This window comes from Melospiza melodia, chromosome 21, assembly GCF_035770615.1.
Source record: "Melospiza melodia melodia isolate bMelMel2 chromosome 21, bMelMel2.pri, whole genome shotgun sequence".
Taxonomy (NCBI): domain Eukaryota; kingdom Metazoa; phylum Chordata; class Aves; order Passeriformes; family Passerellidae; genus Melospiza; species Melospiza melodia.
Genome location: NC_086214.1, coordinates 11,878,724 through 11,898,521, shown reverse-complemented (window position 1 = coordinate 11,898,521; position 19,798 = coordinate 11,878,724). Strand labels below are relative to the sequence as shown.

The 19,798-nt window shown below is 43.1% G+C and overlaps 1 protein-coding gene across 1 annotated transcript; it reads right to left on the bottom strand.

The window, feature by feature from the left end:
- Positions 1 to 676: 676 nt before the first annotated feature.
- DHX40 (DEAH-box helicase 40) lies at positions 677 to 17,821 on the bottom strand. Its single transcript, XM_063173702.1, has 17 exons — positions 17,665 to 17,821; positions 16,365 to 16,510; positions 15,145 to 15,264; positions 13,846 to 14,076; positions 13,624 to 13,690; positions 12,453 to 12,584; positions 11,738 to 11,837; positions 11,369 to 11,455; positions 9,711 to 9,893; positions 8,467 to 8,547; positions 7,180 to 7,337; positions 6,567 to 6,681; positions 6,180 to 6,288; positions 5,786 to 5,880; positions 5,177 to 5,246; positions 4,671 to 4,899; positions 677 to 2,324 (listed from the first exon to the last, which is right to left on the bottom strand). The coding sequence occupies exons 1-17, from the start codon at positions 17,801 to 17,803 to the stop codon at positions 2,185 to 2,187; spliced, it is 2,202 nt and encodes a 733-aa protein (XP_063029772.1). The 5' UTR covers positions 17,804 to 17,821; the 3' UTR covers positions 677 to 2,184.
- Between the last annotated feature and the right edge of the window lie 1,977 nt (positions 17,822 to 19,798).

Here is a 19,798-nt window from a genome sequence, read left to right as displayed (position 1 = left end):
GGCAAGGTGACACCGGGGGGACACGGGGGGGACGTGAGGGGACACCGGGGGGACACGGGGAGGACGTGAGGGGACACCGGGGGGACACCACTGGGACACCGGGGGGGACATGAGGGGACACCGGGGGGACACCACTGGGACACCGGGGGCAGTCCCTGGACCACCCCCGCCAGGGTGTCCCCGTCACCGGGATGGGAGGGATGTCCCCTCCTCAGGGACACTGAGGGGACAGGGATGTCACCGTCAGCGGGATGCGATGGATCCCACCCCCTCCTCCCAGGACACCCTGTCATGGGGATGTGATGGAGGCACACCCCCGGAGGTGACAGCGAGGGGATAAGGGTGTTCCTGTCACTGGGATCTGATGGATTCCCCATCCCCTCGTGTCCCTGTCCCCAGGATGTGATGGATTCCTTATCCTTAGAGCATCCCTGTCCCCATGACCTCATGGTGTCCCTGTCACTGATGGATCCCCCCTCCCAGGGTGTCCCTGTCACTGGGATCTGATGGATTCCCCATGATCTGATGGGTCTCCCATCCCCTGGTGTCCCTGTCTCCAGATCTCATGGATTCCTCATCCCCAGGGTGTCCCTGTCCCCTCTGTCCCCATCCCTCCCCCCCAGGGCTGCTCTCCCAGACCCTTCCCACGCCCCTGTTAATGAGTCCAGCACAGTAATGAAGCTCCTCCACACTTCCCTCTGTGTTTTATTAACTCCCACTTGACCTCCAGCACGTAAAACAGGTAAAAACTTAACTTTTTCCTGGGATCAGCAGCCAGAGCTGTGTGTGCTGTCACACTTGGCATGGCTGAAATCTTATTTTATTGAACAGCTTATTCTGAAATCTTATTTTATTTCACAGCTCACTGTTACTTCCCCAGACAATTTTTACTTTGTCTTAAATCCCCCATCTCCAAACCTCTGAGAGAAGCCCTGGAACACAGTGGGGGGAAAATCCCTCACTTGGAAAATGAAAAGAAAAAAAAATATATATTAAAAAATCAGCTTTAGGATCTGCCAAGTGATTTATAGCCCCAAGGAACAGTGGGCATTCTGTGTACTCATTTCAGGCCCACTGGGTGGTGCAGATGGCATTTGAGTCATGAGGGGCTGTGACACTGCAAATATAAATCAAATTAAACAGCAGAACTCAGAGCAGAGGATGAGTCAAGCCCAAGTGCTGCTGCTGCTCCAAAGCAGAAAGAACAAAACCCTTCCCCATCAATCACAGCATGAGGAACAATTACCAGAGCCAGCACTTTCTTTATGAGCAATAATATTGTAATATTAAAAAAAAATCCCATGGTTTTGGAGGCAGTGCTGGAATGCTGGAGGTGAGGCAGAGGTGGGATGGTGAATGCTTTATTCAGGCTACAGTAATAAAACACAATCCAGCACTTGAAGCAGTGCCCAGGGTGGCACAGAGCACACAGCTGAGGCAGGAAAAATCACAGCAAGTTCTTCCAATTATTTGGAAATTCTTACCCAAACTGCTCACTCCAGCCCTGGAGCGTTTCAGGGTTATTATGGTGATAAAACCGAATTTCTTTATTGAGAAGGAAACAAACTTCATGATGACAAAGCACCACAGCTCCTTCTCTTTCAGATGCTCAAGGAAAAACACTTTTAATTCCCTGTGTGTACCTGGTACAGCACAGCAAGGAATGCAGGTGGGAAATGTCCCTTTGGATTTTATCCTGAAATTTTCCCTTTTGGTTAATCCTGCAGTTGTCCCTTTGGATCTAATCCTGCAGTTGTCCCTTTGGATCTAATCCTGCTGCTCCCACCACTGCAAGAGCCCTTCCTGCACATTTTCCTGAGCATGAATTCTGTGTGACCACCATCAGAATAAAATGGGTAAAAAATTACAGTTCCACTCCTTACAAAAATAAACCCCAACCGACCCTGAAGAAAAATTTCATTTATAACAGCACTGAGAGCTCTTTCAGTCAAATAAATGCCAGAGAATTGGCATCACACTTGGTATCAGGGCTTCAGCCACAGCTGAGGCTGTGAAATTGTTGCCACTGCCCTGCAGCAACACCAAGCTTGGGAAGCTTTCCCTGCTGGATGCAGCACAGGGAATTGAGTTTGTCCTCTTTGGCACAAGTTTCCCTGCACTCCTGTCAGTCCTTGGGCATTCTGCAAAGAGCCCAGAGCTGCACAAGCTGCCTCCCAAGCAGAGTTACCCCATTTCCTTCTCAGGGCCACTCAGAGCCTGAGCTCTTTGCTGCTTCCTCTGCAGATACCGAGCTCGGGCATCCTGGATGGATTGCTCATCGTTCCTCCTCTCCATCTTCCCTGCAGAGCTCTCTGGGGCTCCTTCTGGGGAGAGAGGAGAGAAAGAAATGAAAATAAACTCTCTGTGTCAAACCCACTCCCCTGTGGTGTTTGTGTTCCCCCCAGATGAAGGGAGGAATGATGAATCTGGCTCTGTGTTCTCAGAGGGCTGATTTATTGTTTTATGATGCTACATTAAATTAAAGGATGCTGAACTAAACTGTGTTAAAGAATACAGAAGGGATACTTACAGAAGACTAAAAAGATAATAATGAAAATTCTTTCCAGAGCCCTGACACAGCTTGGCACTGATTGGCCATTGACTGAAAACAATTCACATCAGAAACCAATGAAACAAGCTCCAAACACATTCCAAAGGAGCAAAACACAGGAGAAGCAAATCAGACAATTAATTATTGTTTTCCTTTTTCTCTGAGGCTTCCCAGGAGAAAAATCCTGGGTAAAGTGATTTTTCAGAGAATATGAATGTAACACCCCCCAGCATTACAAGTCCTCCTATTTGTTAAATATCAAAAAGAAAAAAAAACAACAAAATCTCTTTTTTTTTTTTTTTTCCTCCCATGCAGCCATTTGATTAACTTCCAGAGAGGACAGGCTGCACCACAGCAGGGAGGGAAAAAAATTCAAAATAAAATCACACCTTAGCTCCCATGTCAATGTTTGCAGCTGGGCTCATCTCATCCCCAAATCTTGCTTTTTACTGAGCAGAGAATATGAAACCTGTGTTCTGCACACCCATTTCTCCTCTGAAATGCACATCCCAAACTCAGGTTTGAGCAGGGCAGCACAGGAAAAAACACTGGGATAAACTATCTTTAAAAAATTTCCGGAGGCAGGAGGGAGGGAGAGGAAAACATGCAGATAAGGGAGTGAAAAAAGTCAATATTGCAGCTCAGGCACCATCAGAAATGCACATTCCCCCACAGCACTGAGACCTTGGGACTGCTTCTCACAGAAGGGAAGGGAAGCAGAAAATATTTTCAGTCTAAAAAACAATAAAAAAGAAAATCAAAGGCTCTGAGAGTTTAAAATCTGTGAGTGAAGCAGCTACTGCAGGGGGCTGGGGGCTGGTAAGAGAAGGAGAATGAGCTTTAATCAGCACCCCTTGTTAAAGTAATTCTAATTATTATGTCTTGTCAGCTATTCAGCCACCTATTTTCATGAAGGTGCCAGAAATACAACATCTGTAAGGTCAAAATGAAACTGCAGTTAATTGGGAATTGCCTGATGAAGCCATAACGAGAAGGGGGACACAGAGAACATTTCCTTCAGATAAACTAATGAGGCTCTTCTGCATTATTTATAACCAACTGAAATTGATGTTTAAAATGCTGGGTTTATACAATAATGCAGGGGAGCAAGTGATGCTGGCCTGAGCACAATTGTGCATTTTTGCCTTTGTTAAGGAAATGGAAGAGAATCTGTGCTTAGTGTACAATGAATGGATGTTTTGGAAGGGTCAGCTCAGGAGTAAAGGGGCCCTTTGGATACTTGGCTGCTTTAGGAACCTGCTGACAGGAGAATCCCAGGAATGCCAAGCAGCCAGATCAGTCAGCAGGCACAGTTCTAATTAACACTGACCATTCACACATTGGCATTAAATTCATTGTCAGAATCAGACACCAAAATGTCAGACTTTTTCTTCTCCGTCTATTGCTGGGTGAGGTTTTTGATGTTTTTTTTCCTTCCCTCTGCATCACAGCTCTTCTCCCAGGGCATCATTATTTGGGCATCAATGGCTAAATACCCTTCACAAACTCAAACAACCAGCCTCAAAATGCTTTTATTCAACTCTGCTCAAAGAAACCAAAAGGGGTGAGTGTGGCAAGAAGGATTGCAGAGCTGTGAGGAGCATAAAACAACCACAACTACACCAAACAAATTAACACTTTCTAGCCCAGAACCTGCCATAATAAACACACAGGGCTCCAAAACAACAATGAAACTTTAGTGATATTTTTGCCTGACGTCTGGGAGAAATGATGAGGAGGACTCCATCTTATCAGAAGGCTAATTAATTACTTGATTATAGTATATTATTCCATGCTATATTACATTACATCTAAACTGAATCTGCCAAGCACTCCACTGCACAGAATCTTGTGACTGTCCCAGCACACACACCTGGATTCAACTGGGCAGTGAATGAAAACACACCAAAATCCAATTACCAATTCCACTCACCAACAACACAGGAGCAGCAAATAAAATAAGAATTGTTTTTATTTTCTGAGGTTCAGAGAATATAAAACCCAGGAATATTCTTGGGAAGAACTGTGCCTTGCTTTTCTCTGGGAGGAGAAATGCGGTGACAGAAACGCGGTGACAGAAAACCACACACACACACAGAGGGATGAGCACTGTGCTTACCAAACTGCCTTTTGAGCTCCTCCCTCTGCTTCCACTTGGTTATTTCCTCCTCAGTCACCTCCTCCCTGGCCACGCTGCTGAGCTCGTAGGCATCCACCTGGTGCAGCCTGGGCAGCAGCTCCCGGAGCCACTCGTAGCGCACGGGGCACACGGTGCGCACGTAGATCTTGGAGGTGACGGCCACGTCGTGGAAGATGATCCACTCCAGCAGGGTCTCCTGGTTGTACAGCTGAAAAATTCAAAGGCTGGTTTGGTTTTTCACAGCCCCACCTGCAGCAGAATGGTTGGGATGTGAGGGGGTGTTAGCAGGTTTTAGGGTTTTGGAATTGATCAAAGAGGCAGAGGGAAGGTCCAGCCTGTGTCACTCCCACCTCACAACCCAAACCTTGACCAAGCCTGAGGAATGAACACTGCAGCCCAAAGCAAGCACCAGGGAGAGTTTAAGGACCTGCCCCTCATTCCTTTTGGAGATGCTTTTCTGCCTTATCAGGACTTTGGGAACTCACTGTGGATGAAGGGTGGATGTAGACAATGCTGCCATGCCCATCCATGGTGCAGAATGTCCTGGCTGCAGATCTAAAAAAAAAGAAATTAAAAAATAAATTTAAAAAACCCAACAACAAAACAAAACACACATTGCTGCGATTATACAGCAACACTGAACTGAACAAATCAGCAGCAGCACAGAAAAAAGTTCTCAAATATCCACCAAGAGGAAGGTGCTTCCAGAGCTAAACTGTAAAAATCCATTTAAAGAGTGAAATACAAGAAATCTCATTTACCACAGCAGCACTGCAGGTGTAACACCACAAAAACAACAGGGCTTGGCAGTGAAGCCTTTGAAAGCTGTGATAGCTGGAGATTTCCACGCCCTTCAGCTGAATATCTGGAACCACTCTCAGCTGCTGAGTTCATTGCACAGACAGAACAATGACATTCCTGGGAAGCTCTCCTTGGAATGGTGAAGACAGCCAAAAGCAGAAGTTCCAGCCCCTTGCAGAAACATCTCCTTCACCTGCAGTTACTACTTTGCTGCTTTTACCAACATAAAACCACACTTTAAAGTAATTTGCATGATTTCTTTTCCATTCAGTTCTCCAAACTTCACTCCTTACCTCCTAGCAACATTAACAAAGTATCCTGCACACAGGCATCTTCTCAGGATTTCAGTTCTGGAGCCTTCAAATGTCTCCTTAGGGAAGTCTGGCAGCTGGGAAAAGAAAAAGCAACATGAATCAGGATGGATCTTCAAGAAAAAGCAGTTAAACCCCCTCCATCCCATGGATTCTAAACTCTGGGCAGAAACCATGAGGAAAGGAGAAAAACTCTCCTTCTTGCCCATTACCACCACTGGACCTGAGTCACACAAGCAAGATAAAAAATATTTAAGTGGTTTATTTTCTACTGGAGGAAGGCAGCAGCCACCTGGCAAAGGCTCAGCACCCACCACATCTCTTAAATGTAAGTTTATACAGCTCAAACATGCCCAGAAATGTTATTTTTTTTTACCTGTTTCAGTTTAGTGGTTATTTCCCGCAGCTGCCTTTCCACACTAAAAGCAGATTTCACAGCTCTCCAATGGATCCAGTATTTCTGGCACCAGGCTGAAGGAGACTTGCTGAGAACAGGAATATTTGAATTATAAAGAAGCCCTTTGTCAGCTGCTTGCAAAGAAATTTGCCTCTGTTTTATTGTTATGGTCACACAAAGGCAAAAACCTACACAGGCAGATACTTGGTGGGGTTAAATAACAAGTGTCTGGATGGAAATTACACATCACAACAAGGAATAAATCTGAAATCAGGAATGAGCACAGAGATGTGTAACTGCAGCACACCTGAAAACTGGGAGTTATGAGCAGTGCCAAACCACTTAGTGTAAGGGAGAATTCCATACCTTGCTTTGCACTGTTCAAAAATATTTAAGAGGGTTGCAAAGTCATTGCATCCTCCCACTTGAGAGGCAAGTTCCTGGTGCTGAAGCTCAGCCTCCTTCTGCTTCTGAGGATCACCTGAGGAATAAGTTATATCTCAAAGTCATTTTTGTTCATCACTACCTAATTTTCTGTTTGTTTTTGGCAGCTTTGCCTCCCTATTCCTGCTATCTTTAAATTTGTCTCTCCTTCTACAGCTGCACTTACAGTTGTTCCTCCCTCCTATTGCTGAACAAGAGCACACAGATGCTATTAAATCCATGATTAATCTCATCACTCAGCACCAGGGATGAAGAATTCCAGTCTCTAAGCAAGTACTGCTCACTCACAACCCATCCAGAGGCTGACATGGGAAGATAAAGGAATAAACAAACAGCTCACAGGGATCAAGAGAGGAAAAACAAGACTGTTGAACCCACCCACCACAGCACCCTCTAATCTACTGAGCTCAGCTTCTTCCTCTGCCACAGCAGTGAGATCTTAAAATAAAGATAAAACCAGTGGAACTGTGAGTTTAGCAGGAATTCACCTCCAACAAATACAGGGAGGCAGAAGCAGAGGAAGAGGAGCTCCCACCTGGGCGGATGAAGACGTTTTCCACAGACAGCATGGCTGCAATGGGCAGCAGCAGATCCTCACAGCCCAGGGAAGCAGCTTTAATCACAGCACAGGACAGGTTGGGAGGGAGGGGAAACTGCACCAGGAATTCTCCCAGTCTGGTCACATGGCCTCTCCTGAAGGAGGAAAAAAAATGTATTTTTTACATATATATATATATATATATATATATATATATATAGGAAAAAAATATATAAAATTTATATATATATATTTATGTATAAAATATTTAGAGGAAATATATATTTATATATGTGTCTTTATATGTTTACAGGAAAAATATATATTATATATTATATATACTTTAATATATTTTCTGTATTTATTATAAATTTCATTATACATTTTATTATGCATTTCATTATGCATTTTAGAATATATATTATTATATATAAATATATATTTACAGGAAAATTAAATATATTTTAATATATGATATATTTTAAAATATATTTTCTATATATTATTATGCATCTCATGATATATAAATATATATTTACATGAAATAGATATTTATATATTTATATTATATAAATTTATATATATTTACAGGGGAAAAGTGTATATATTTTTATATATTATATATGTTTTAATATATTTTCTATACTTCATTATATATTTTATTATACATATCTCATTATATATCTCATTATATATACCTCATTATATATACACCTCATTATATATACCTCATATCATTATATATCTCACTATATACCTCACTATATCTATTTTTATATACACAGATTCAATGCAATGATGTTTAAATGTGAATTGGGTAAGAAGCACTTCCCCTCTGACTGTGAGTGCCCACACAGGTGCTGGGACATGCACAAGTGTCACCAGCAATAAAATAATCCACATTTCTCCAGCTTGCTCGTGTCTGCTCCGTGGCAGGCACAGCCAGCTTTGGGTTTGGTTTTTTTCATTATTTCCAAGAAGAATTCCTGGAAGCTCAGGATAAGATCTCATTTCCTGCCCGAGCTGCTGAGCCACAGCAGTCTGGGATGCAGAGCTGAGGGCACTGAGGAGCTCCAGGACAACGTGCAGAACCTGATTTTTATCTCCCAAACCCCAAACCCTGCTCCAGCCCTGCTTTTGCAGACAGTCCATTAAACCCCAGGAAACTTCCTGGAGGTTAAATAAGGAAACATTCTGCTGCTGAGGAGTGTCCTTTAATCCACATAAAACATCAACTGAAGCCTTAGATTTGAAATTGTTGTAGTGAAACCTTTTGGTTTTTACCTGTCAATGGCATTGCACTGGTAAAGTTCCTTCAGAGCCTCCAAAATGTGTCTTTCCTCAGGAGGGTCCAAATAGGGAAACCTAGGGATAAAAAAGAAGTAGATTTGTTAGTTTTTATACTCATAAAAATAATTTTAAAATATTTCTTTTGAAATTTATTTTAATAAATTTAATTTATTATTGTTATATTTTAAATTTATTTTATTTATTTTAAAGTTTTAAATATTTATGAAAATAATTTTTAAACCTCCCCAATGCATGTCTTCTAACCAAAGTTAGATCATCATAATAATAATTTCCTGTGTGTTCCTGTCCAACCTCCAGCTGAGGAATTTCTGATGACAAATCCCATGGCACACACTAAACTGCATTTTCTACTCTTGCTCAGTCTTAGAACTAAAAAATTCCAGAGAGATGAAACTTTTTGGGTATAAAATGCAGTACTTTGAGGATTTTAAGTACTTAAAGTTGTAAAACCCAGTATTTTAAAAACTATGAGTATTTAAAGGTGTAAAAAACAGTATCTTAAGGATGTTAAGTATTTAAAGGTCTAAAAACCAGTATTTTAAGGGTTGGAAGTATTTAAAGGTGCAAAAACCAGTATTTTAAGAATTTTAAGCATTTAAAGGTATAAAAAGCAGTATTTTAAGAACTGTGAGTATTTAAAGGTATAAAACTCAGTATTTTAAGGATTTTAAGTACTTAAAGGTCTAAAAACCAGTATTTTAAGGGTTGGAAGTATTTAAAGGTGCAAAAACCAGTATTGTAAGAATTTTAAGCATTTAAAGGTATAAAAAGCAGTATTTTAAGAACTGTGAGTATTTAAAGACATAAAACTCAGTATTTTAAGGATTTTAAGTACTTAAAGGTATAAAAACCAGTATTTTAAGTTTTTAAATGTGTAAAAACCAGTATTTTAAGGATGTTAAGTATTTAAAGGTCTAAACCCCAGTATCTTAAGGACTTTAAGCATTTAAAGACATAAAATCCAGTATTTTGAGAATTTTTAAGTATTTAAATATATCAATTTTTATGGATTTTATGGATTCAAAGGAACGCTACAAACAAACACATTTAATTTGGGTGAGATGGGAGTTTGGGCAGAGCCTGATGCTGGGGATGCAAGCTGGAATGGAGAGGAGAGCAGCAGCAAAGCTGATTGCAGTGTCCCACTTGGCTGGGGCCCTAATCCTGCCCCTGCCCCTCCTGGGGCGGGATAATCCCCCTGCAGGCAGGGAGCTCACCTGATGACATCGTGCACGGAAAGGCACTTCAAGGTGAGGATCACAGATGTCAGGCTGGTCCTCCTGATCTCTGGCACGGTGTGCTGGGGCATGCACTGCTCCCAGAACTCCCTGCTGTACAACCCAAAACTCTTCCCTGCAGATGTCCGGCCCGCGCGCCCGGCTCGCTGCTTGGCCTCACTCCTGCCCCAAAAAAAAACCAACATTGAAACATTTAATCCCTCCTAGTACCACCTAAACAGTACAAAATGTTTCTCTTTGTAGTTGGAAGAGGTATTCTTGCACTGAAATATCCAGTTGAAAGATCCAGCTGTGCGAGAAATCAAGAACAATTTCTGTGCGTTTTTTGGATGCCGTCGTATTCAGCCAGCTCTGCTCAGACAATGCCAACTCCTCCTAAATATTTTTAGGACTAAATTTTTTTAGGACTTTTAGGAAGTTGTATATCCTGAATTGCTTTTTACTTGGTTTTAAATTGCTCAGGTGTGCTGGGGCATGCACTGCTCCCAGAACTCCCTGCTGTACAACCCAAAACTCTTCCCTGCAGATGTCCGGCCCGCGCGCCCGGCTCGTGCTTGGCTTCACTCCTGGCCAAAAAAAATCAATATTAAACCTTTCATCCCTTCTAGTACCACCTAAACAGTACAAAATGTTTCTCTTTGTAGTTGGAAGAGGTATTCTTGCACTGAAATATCTAGTTGAAAGATCCAGCTGTGCAAGAAATAAAGAACAATTTCTGTGCATTTTTTGGGCGTATTCAGCCAGCCCTGCTCAGACAATGCCAACTCCTCCTAAATATTTTTAGGACTAAATATTTTTAGAACTTTTAGGAAGTTGTATATCCTGAATTGCTTTTTACTTGGTTTTAAATTGCTCAGGTGTGCTGGGGCATGCACTGCTCCCAGAACTCCCTGCTGTACAACCCAAAACTCTTCCCTGCAGATGTCCAGCCCACGCGCCCGGCTCGTGCTTGGCTTCACTCCTGCCCAAAAAAAACCAAAATTCAAACCTTTCATCCCTTCTGGTAGCCCCCAAACAAGCACAGAATGTCTCTCTTTAAAGATGGAACAGGTATTCCTGCACAGCAGCTGAAAAATCCAGTTGTGCAAGAAATAAAGAAGAATTTTTGTGCGTTTTTGGGACGCTGTCGTATTCAGCCAGCACTGCTCAGACCTCAAGACAATGTCAATTCCTCCTAAATATCTGTAACTTTTAGGAAATTGCATATCCTGAACTGCTTTTCACTTGGTTTTAAATTAGTTAATTAAAACCAATTGAAGTGGTTTTTAAACCTTAAAATGGTTTTAAAACCTTAAAGTGTTTTTAAATCTTAAAGTGGTTTCAAACCGTAAAGTGGTTTTTAAACCCTTGAGTGATTTTAAACCTTACAGTGGTTTTTAAAACTTAAAGTAGTTTTAAACCTTAAAGTGGTTTTTAAACATTAAAGTGGCTTTAAACCTTACAATGGTTTTTAAACCTTAAAGTGGTTTTTAAACCTTAAATTGTTTTCAAACTTTAAAGTGGTTTTAAAACCTTGAAGTGGTTTTAAATCATGGGGCTTTGAGGTTGCTGCCTATTTTTTATTTATTTTTTTAACATAGAGCATTATTCCCAGAGCAGCTCCCAGAAACAGTAAGTGAGTGACATTTTTCACTTACTTTGAGATGGGAACCACCTCCAGGATGTCCAAACCCACTCTGGGATTATGGTTCAACTGCTTCACAAAGCCACTGTCCACCACATATCTGAAATAAACAATCCAGAGAGGTAAAAACCAGGGTTTAGCAGGGAACTGACACAAGGATTTAATTTTAAAAAACACATTTATTCTACCTAGACCCTGGTTATTCAGTAGATTTGACTTCAAAATAGATTCAAAAATATTGGTCACCTCTAAGACTATAATAATATCAATGGTTTTCTTACTACACACCCAAAAAAAGGCAATAGTAGCAGAATAAATGTGTTTTTCCAAACCCAGACCTTTCTGAATTATTCCCTGTGCTATGAGAGACAGAAATCAATACCTGACTCCTTCAATGGTCAGAGATGTTGCAGCAATGTTTGTGGAGACCACACATTTTCTGATGCCTCTGGGGGCTGGCAAAAATATCCTTTTCTGTTGATCTAAAATGACAGAAAATTATGACGTAAAATAAGGTAACAAAATAAAATAAAATAAAATAAAGCAATATAAAACAAAGTATGCATAATAAAGCAATGCAAAATAAAGCAAAATAAGGTGTAAGGTAAAGTAATGTAAAGTAAGGTAAAGTAAGGTAAAGTAAGGTAAAGTAAGGTAAAGTAAGGTAAAGTAAGGTAAAGTAAGGTAAAGTAAGGTAAAGTAAGGTAAAGTAAGGTAAAGTAAGGTAAAGTAAGGTAAAGTAAGGTAAAGTAAGGTACAGTAAGGTACAGTAAGGTACAGTAAGGTACAGTAAGGTACAGTAAGGTACAGTAAGGTACAGTAAAATGTGAAGTAATCTGGGCTTTCAGTTACTCAATATCCCCTTCCTAACTGAGGATCTTGAAGTCATATCCAGACTTGGATCTGGATTTTGACTGGAGGCTCAAGCAGAGAAGGCTGAAGTTTGATTTAGTTCATGAAGACCACAATAAAACCCCACCCCAAAGTGCCCCATTCCCACCCTTTTCCCAACCCAAACAGACAATCTGATGAGGATGACATCCATAACAAGCCCTGCAGCTCAGATTGCTGTAATTAAGTGAGATTTTGGCTCTGACCTGTGGACATGGAGCCATAGAGGGGCAGGATGAGGAGCCCCTCCACAGCGCGGTCGTGCACCTCGTAGCGGTAATCGATGGACTCTGCTCTCTTGAAAAGCACATCACAAGCTCTCTCTATCTCATTCTGCCCTAAAAGACACACAAGAGCACTTCAGTCACCTAATTAGCTACAGCTCTGCCTTCCTGGTTTGCAACGCCTTCAAAAAAAATTGTTTTGTCAATATGTAATATGCCAACATCATTAAAATGAGGAATTAATGAGAGGGGATTTGGGAGGTGACATCCAGCCCTTCCACAGGGCTTCCCACCAAGGATTTGCCTTAAAAGATTAGATATATTTTTATTAGATATTAGATATTAGTATTATATATTAGATATGGGCCTGGCACATGCATTGATGTAGGATTTTACAGCTAAAATAATTCATCATTAAAATCACGAATTAATGAGAGGGGGTTCGGGAGGTGACACTCAGCCTTTCCACAGGGCCTCCCACCAAGGATATGCCTTTAAAATTGGATATATTTTTATTAGATATTAATATTAGATATGGGCCTGGCCCATGCACTGATGTAGGATTTTACAGCTAAAATAATTCATCACAAAAATGAGGAATTAATGAGAGGGGGTTTGGGAGGTGACACCCAGCCTTTCCACAGGGCCTCCCACCAAGGATTTGCCTTAAAAGATTAGATATCTTTTTATTAGATATTAGATATTAATATTATATATTAGATATGAGCCTGGCCCATGCATTGATGTAGGATTTTACAGCTAAAATAATTCATCATTAAAATCAGGAATTAATGAGAGGGGGTTAGGGAGGTGACACCCAGCCTTTCCACAGGGCCTCCCACCAAGGATATGCCTTTAAAATTAGATATATTTTTGTTAGATATTAGATAATAGATATAGGCCCGGCCCATGCATTGATGTAGAATTTTACAGCTCAAACAATTCTTCCTCCCTGAGTTAACAACAAACTAAACCATGCAGACAACACAGAGTCAATCTGGTTATTCCTAAAAAGCTCGGAAATTACCATTGCACAGGACTTTGTGCATCAACTGCACCTTTCCCTTCTCTCTGCTCTGGGAGACACCAGGCAGGCTCTGGAGGCTTTTCTGCTTTGCTGGCAGTGCCATAATTCACCCAGGAAAATCCTCACCTGTGAGAAAAACCAGGATGTCGCCTTCTGGTTCATTTAAGTGAACATCCAGGGCGACCTTCACAGCCTGGAACAAACAAAAAACAAGGCAAAATCAGTTGAAATCCCATTTAATTCACCATCCCAACTGATCCTCCCCTGCCTCCTGCAGAGATGCTGAGAACACAACAGAACAGCTCATTCCTCCAGGTGAAAAATACCCCAAAACCAGAGAAAACAAACCTCTGTGACATAGGCAGAGCTGCCCACATCCCTGGGGCTCAGCAGGTTGCAGAATATCTCCTTGACAGGGTAACTCCTGCCTGGAATGTGCAGCACTGAGCAGTGCCCAAAGAACTCTGAGAGCTTCTCCACCTCCAGGGTGGCTGACATCACCACCACCTTCAGGTCTGTCCTCCTGCCTGCTGGCTTCTCCTGCAGGAACAGCTTCTTCAGCAAACCAAATAAAATATCCTGGCAGAAAAACAGGAACAGCTGATGTTAAAACCCTGGTTTTCTTAGAAGAGCCTGAAAAACTTGGAAATTTGATGACTTTGTCCCACTGATAGAGTGAAAATCACATATTCCAGGCCTAAGCACTCTGAAGAAAACACACATTTGGCCTGGATATTTTGGTTTCTAGAGTTTAATGATTTTTTTACCACCTCTCCTCACAGCACCAGTGTAACTCAAACCCCTTTGTTTTTCATTTTTACACTCTCCTGGTCAAGTCATTTGTGAGAAGTTACCTCAGCCCCATTTTTCATTCCATTTTTCAGCCTGTGTCCCCTGACTGTGTGTGCACCCTTCCTTGGTTTTATTTATTGCCACGACCTCAGCAAGTTTATTTTCCCCTGTGCTGCTCTGACTTACAAATCTGCTCCTTCCACCACTTCACCTCAGTTATTTGCAATTCCCTCAGATGCCTGAGGGCAAACTGGGATTCAGGAGATCATTTTCCCTTTTTTCCACTGGGCTGGGAGATGGTTTGCTGGAGCAGGAGGTTGTCTGACACACAGCACAATCTCCTGAGGTCTCAGTGACCTCAATGTCCCTTTGCTGGCCACACAAGGGTCAGGGTGACCTCTGAAAGCTTTTGGGACTCAGGTCTAGATGCTTCCATGGACCCAACAGCCATAATCTCTCTGCACAGTCACATACACACCCTAAAAAACATTGGACAAGAGAGTTTTTTTTTGCTTTTTTTTGGTGTATTTTGTGGTGGTTTATTTTTTAAATAAGTATTCTAGAAAGTCTGTGCTCTGCCTTCAAACTCCTGGAAATTTTGGGAGAGTATTCAACAGCCAGCAAAGTTTTAATTGCATTTAAATGCAACCACTACAAAAATCCAACACTATTAGAGGCTACATCTTATTTTCAATTTATGCAGCACGCACTGAACAAAGCAGCAAAAGGACAAAGCACATCCATGGAAAGTCAGTCCAAACCCCTCGGGGATCGTGCTGAAGTGAAAGGAAGGGATAAACAGAGCACAGAAAAGCAGAAACAGTGACCCAAAACGCAGCCATGAGAGGCACTCACAGTGCTGAGGCTCCTCTCGTGGGCTTCATCCAAAATGATGATGCTGTACTTGCTGAGCAGGGGGTCAGCCAGGATGTGCCTCAGCAGGCACCCATCAGTCATGTACCTGATGGCAGTGTCCTGCAAGGGCAACCACACCGTCACTGCCAGCCTGGCCTTCCATCTCAAAGCAAACTCTTCTACACATTTACCCAGCACACCACAAGCATTTTCCTTAAAAGATACCTAAGGGCCTGGCTCATGCACTGATGTAGGATTTTTACAGCTAAAATAATTCTCATTCTGCTCACACACAGCAGCACAGGTGCTTGGCAATGTTCCACCTGCAAGGTGCCCAAAAACCTCCCTCAAATGAGTCAATGTTTGCTTATTTTGAATACAATACCTACCAAGCCTTAAAACACAATGCACAGAGCTCCATTATTAAGCTTAAAAACTTCCTAATATCTTGCTAGATAAACTTTTCTGTATTTAGGGAGTTATTCCAGGCAAGTGTTAATACACAGACCACTGCTCTATTTGTCTTGGCTTTTCTACATTTTACATCATTTTTCTGCTGACTTATGGCTACTGCTTAGCCCTAAACTGTCTGAGAGACAGTTCTGAGGCCTGTCTTCTGCAGCTTTCCCAAAACTTTCTGATTTTATGCATTTCCACAAGGGGACACAAACAGCTGGGACAGCCCCTTCCCAAAGCCCTGGGACAGCCCCCTGCCCCCTGGGTGACCCTGGCACATCCCTGGGCACCACAAGGATTTTCCTTAAAAGATATTTAAGGGCCTGATGCATGCATTGATGTAGGATTTTACAGCTAAAATAATTCTTATTGTGCTCATGCACAGCACCACAAGGGGTGCTTGGCAATGCTTCACCTGCAAGGTGCCCCAAAATCCTCCCTCAAATGAGCCAGGGGACACCAACAGCCCCTTCCCAAAGCCCTGGGACAGCCCCCAGCCCCCCGGGTGACCCTGGCACATCCCTGGGCACCACAAGGATTTTCCTTAAAAGATATTTAAGAGCCTGGCCCATGTATTCACAGCTCAAATAATTCTTACTGTGCTCATGCTTGGCAACGTTCCACCGGCAAGGTGCCCCAAAATCCTCCCTCAAATGAGCCAGGGGACACCAACAGCTGGGACAGCCCCTTCCCAAAGCCCTGGGACAGCCCCCAGCCCCCCCGGGTGACCCTGTCCCACCCCCAGAGCAGCCCCCAGGTCCCACCTCGCAGGTGCAGTCGTCGAATCGCACCTGGTACCCCACGAGGGTGCCCAGGGCACAGCCCATCTCCTCGGCCACCCTCTGTGCCACCGACACGGTGGCCACGCGCCGGGGCTGGGTCACACCGATGGCTCCGTGCCCGGCCAGCCCTGGGGGGACACACAGTGAAAAACACCAATCGCTCGGGTTTTTAACAACATTTTAAAAGTTGAATAGTGATAAAATGGTTATAAAAGTGGTAATGTGGCTAGAGAAATAATAATTTGGATAATTGGGATTAGGACAATACGAGACAATAGAAACAAAGAGTTACAGATGTCTGGGCACCTCTTTCTGGGCAAAATAAGACTGAAAAAGGACCCACATTAACAGAGGATTAACCCTTAAAAACAACAGCCTGTTGCATATTCATACAGCTCATACATGATGCATAGATCCCATTCAAACACAGGATTCTGTCTGGGCAGTGTCAGCTTCTTTCTCTGAATCCTAACAGCACCTTTGAGGCAGGAAGAAGTTCATTTCTTCTGATAATGGAGCAATAAATTCTTTTTCTCTGAAAGATTCAGGTGTCCTGTGGCTGCTTTCTCGCTCCAAGTCCTTTCTTTAAAGAAGTACCTTCCATAGCATAGTTTCTATTTTAACACTTTGTTGTAACCTAGAACTATATTTACCACACTACTTAAGAGACTTAATACAGCATTACTTTATAACACAGCACATATAACATTCATTTGAATATTTGGAAAAAGCCAATCATAAAAATACGCATTTTTCACAGAAGGGACATTAAAGATCATCTCGTTCCACCCCCTCTTGGAACATCTTCCACTATGACAAGTTGCTGTGAGTCTTCTCCAGCCTCGGATGCTCATAGGGATGGGGCAGATTCCCTGAGCAGCCGGTGCCAAGCTCTCCCATCCTCACAGAGAACAATTCTTTTCCAATACCCCACCTGATCCTGCTCTCTGGCAATTCCCTGTCACTCCAGACTCCTTCAAGCTTTAAGATCACCCCTGGAGCCTTCTCCAGACTGAACATCCCCAGTGACTGCAGGACACTGAGTTGAGCTGCTCCAGGTCACTTTATATCACGTACCTACATAACGTACACATAGCCACAGTTTGGGGGGTTTTTTATTATTATTTAAAAGGCTTAGCCGAGCCACCTCCTCTCAGCACATCCCAGCCCGAAGCTGCGTCACCCGTGAGGGGACAGGGGCACAGCCGGGTGAGTTTATCGGTGCTCGTGTCCCACATCCGCAGCCCGCGGAGCGGCGGGAGGGGAGGGGGGGTTCCGTTACCTGCCTCGTAGAGGTACCTGGGCAGCTGCGTGCTTTTACCGCTGCCCGTCTCGCCGGTGACGATGAGGAAGGGCCGCTCCCTCACGGCCTCCACCAGCTCTCGGCGGGAGCGGCGGATGGGCAGGGCGGGGCCGTCCATGGCGGCTCCCGGGGCTCACCGGGGGCTCCCCCGCCTCACCTGAGGCCCCGCCCCCGCGCGCCCCCGGCGGGAACCCCCCGTGCGCGCCCCCCCGCCCCGCCGGTGCCGCGCGCCACGCGCATGCGCGCCACGCCCCCAATTCCCCGCCTCCTCGTTAAGCCACGCCCCCACTCAGCTTCCCGCCTCTTCCTTAGGCCACGCCCCCCGCTCTCCCCTCAGGCCCTCGCGGCGCTTTAGAGTCAGGGAATTGCTCAAAAAATGACAAAAATTACCAGATTACAAAGCGCGAAGGGTTGGAAGGAACTCGAAATCAATGCGCGAGGGCCAGGCTGCTCAGATTTATTTAGTGACAAAACTTGAGTCTTGAGTCCACACGTAAATGTCCTGATGGAACGACCCTAATTAGAAAAAATACATTTTAAAATCTAAACGACAAGAAACCATCTCGAATTCTGTTATAAATCATTTCCATAGGTCAGTTAAGTGTCATATTGTGTTGCATTAAAGTAATACTCTCCATAGGTCAGCTAGGTGTCATACTGTGTTACATTAGGCTGTTACACAATATTGAACAAAACACAATTGTACACATTCAGAAAATAGTAAAATATTGATAAACAAACCTGCTGCACCAAAACTTCTTCCTTGAGAGAGAAAAAGTTCTTTATGTTGGATCTTTTTATACTTTCAAACCTAATCGACAAGAGACGAGATTCAATCTCTGAAACAGAGAGCAGCTAAGGGATGTGTTAAAAAAACCCAAATTACTTGGTAGAATCTTAAAAGTTTAGGGCTGGATATGCTCCAATGATCTCACACTTAGGGGCAGCTTAACAAAGCTGTGTAAAAAAAAAAGGATACCCTTGGTAGTGGGCACAAAGAATGTAGAATTTAGGGGACATCTGGTAGAATTGCCAAGATGTGGAAGAAACTGATAAACCCAAAAGAGCTCCAAGTGGGTAAAAGGTGATTCTGGTAATTCTGTGACCACCCACCCAAGAAACCCACTGACCCCAAAGAGAAGGACTCAGCACAGCACTAATTAGCGTCAGAAGCAAATCATTAACCGGTAGAAGATAGAATACTAATTAACAAGTGGACTGTGTGACTGGCGGTAAATGAACACTAATTCCTTTGTGTGCTAAAATGTGTAAACAGTTAAAAGTTTTGATGGTTGGGCTGCCTGCTCTGTGAGGTTCACCCAGGCTTGGCAATGCTGAAATAAATAATCAGTGTCCCTCTGTAACGTGCAGGTATCGCTGTGCGGTGCTCTGGGTAACAAATGTGATTTTTAAGGACATGAATTACCCAAAACTCGCTGTGATGAACAAATGAAGGCGCTGCTGCTCCATCTGCGAGTTCACAGCCGGCCTGAAGGTGGCAAGCACAGAACACTGAACACACACCAGCTGCAGTCCAGCTCCCCTGCCTTCCCCAAAATGCGATTTTTATGGTGAATTTTGCCCGTAGCTCAGTGCTTTCTCCCCTCACATGCTGTTTTTCACCCTCCATTGGGCTCCATCAGTGAAAAGAAGCACACAGTAAATGTGTCACACCAGGAGCAAATTCAGGCCACCCACTGAGTCTGGTTATCCCAAATTCCCTCGATTTTTGCCTCTGGCACAATGGGAGAAATATTTCCCCACAAGGAACATGCACTCTGAGGCTTGGAACATATTCTATCATTTCCATCAGTTAGCTTTGTCTAACCTACAAATAATTGTTTAGTTTGCCAACAAGCAGGCATTGTAAAATCTCACAATAAGCTGGTTGGTGACAATCTGACAAAAAATAGTGGAATGTGCCAATACACTCTATGTTGGTACACTCCTTTATGGAAAATATCACATTTATTGAATCACCATTTACTTATGTCATGTTGCCACTGGTAATTTACAATTAATGGTGATCATATACACATTTGAAACTGCAAACACACCCTTATTTCACTTTTTGCTGTGTGTTTGCCAAGAAATATTTAATGGTTTTAATAGA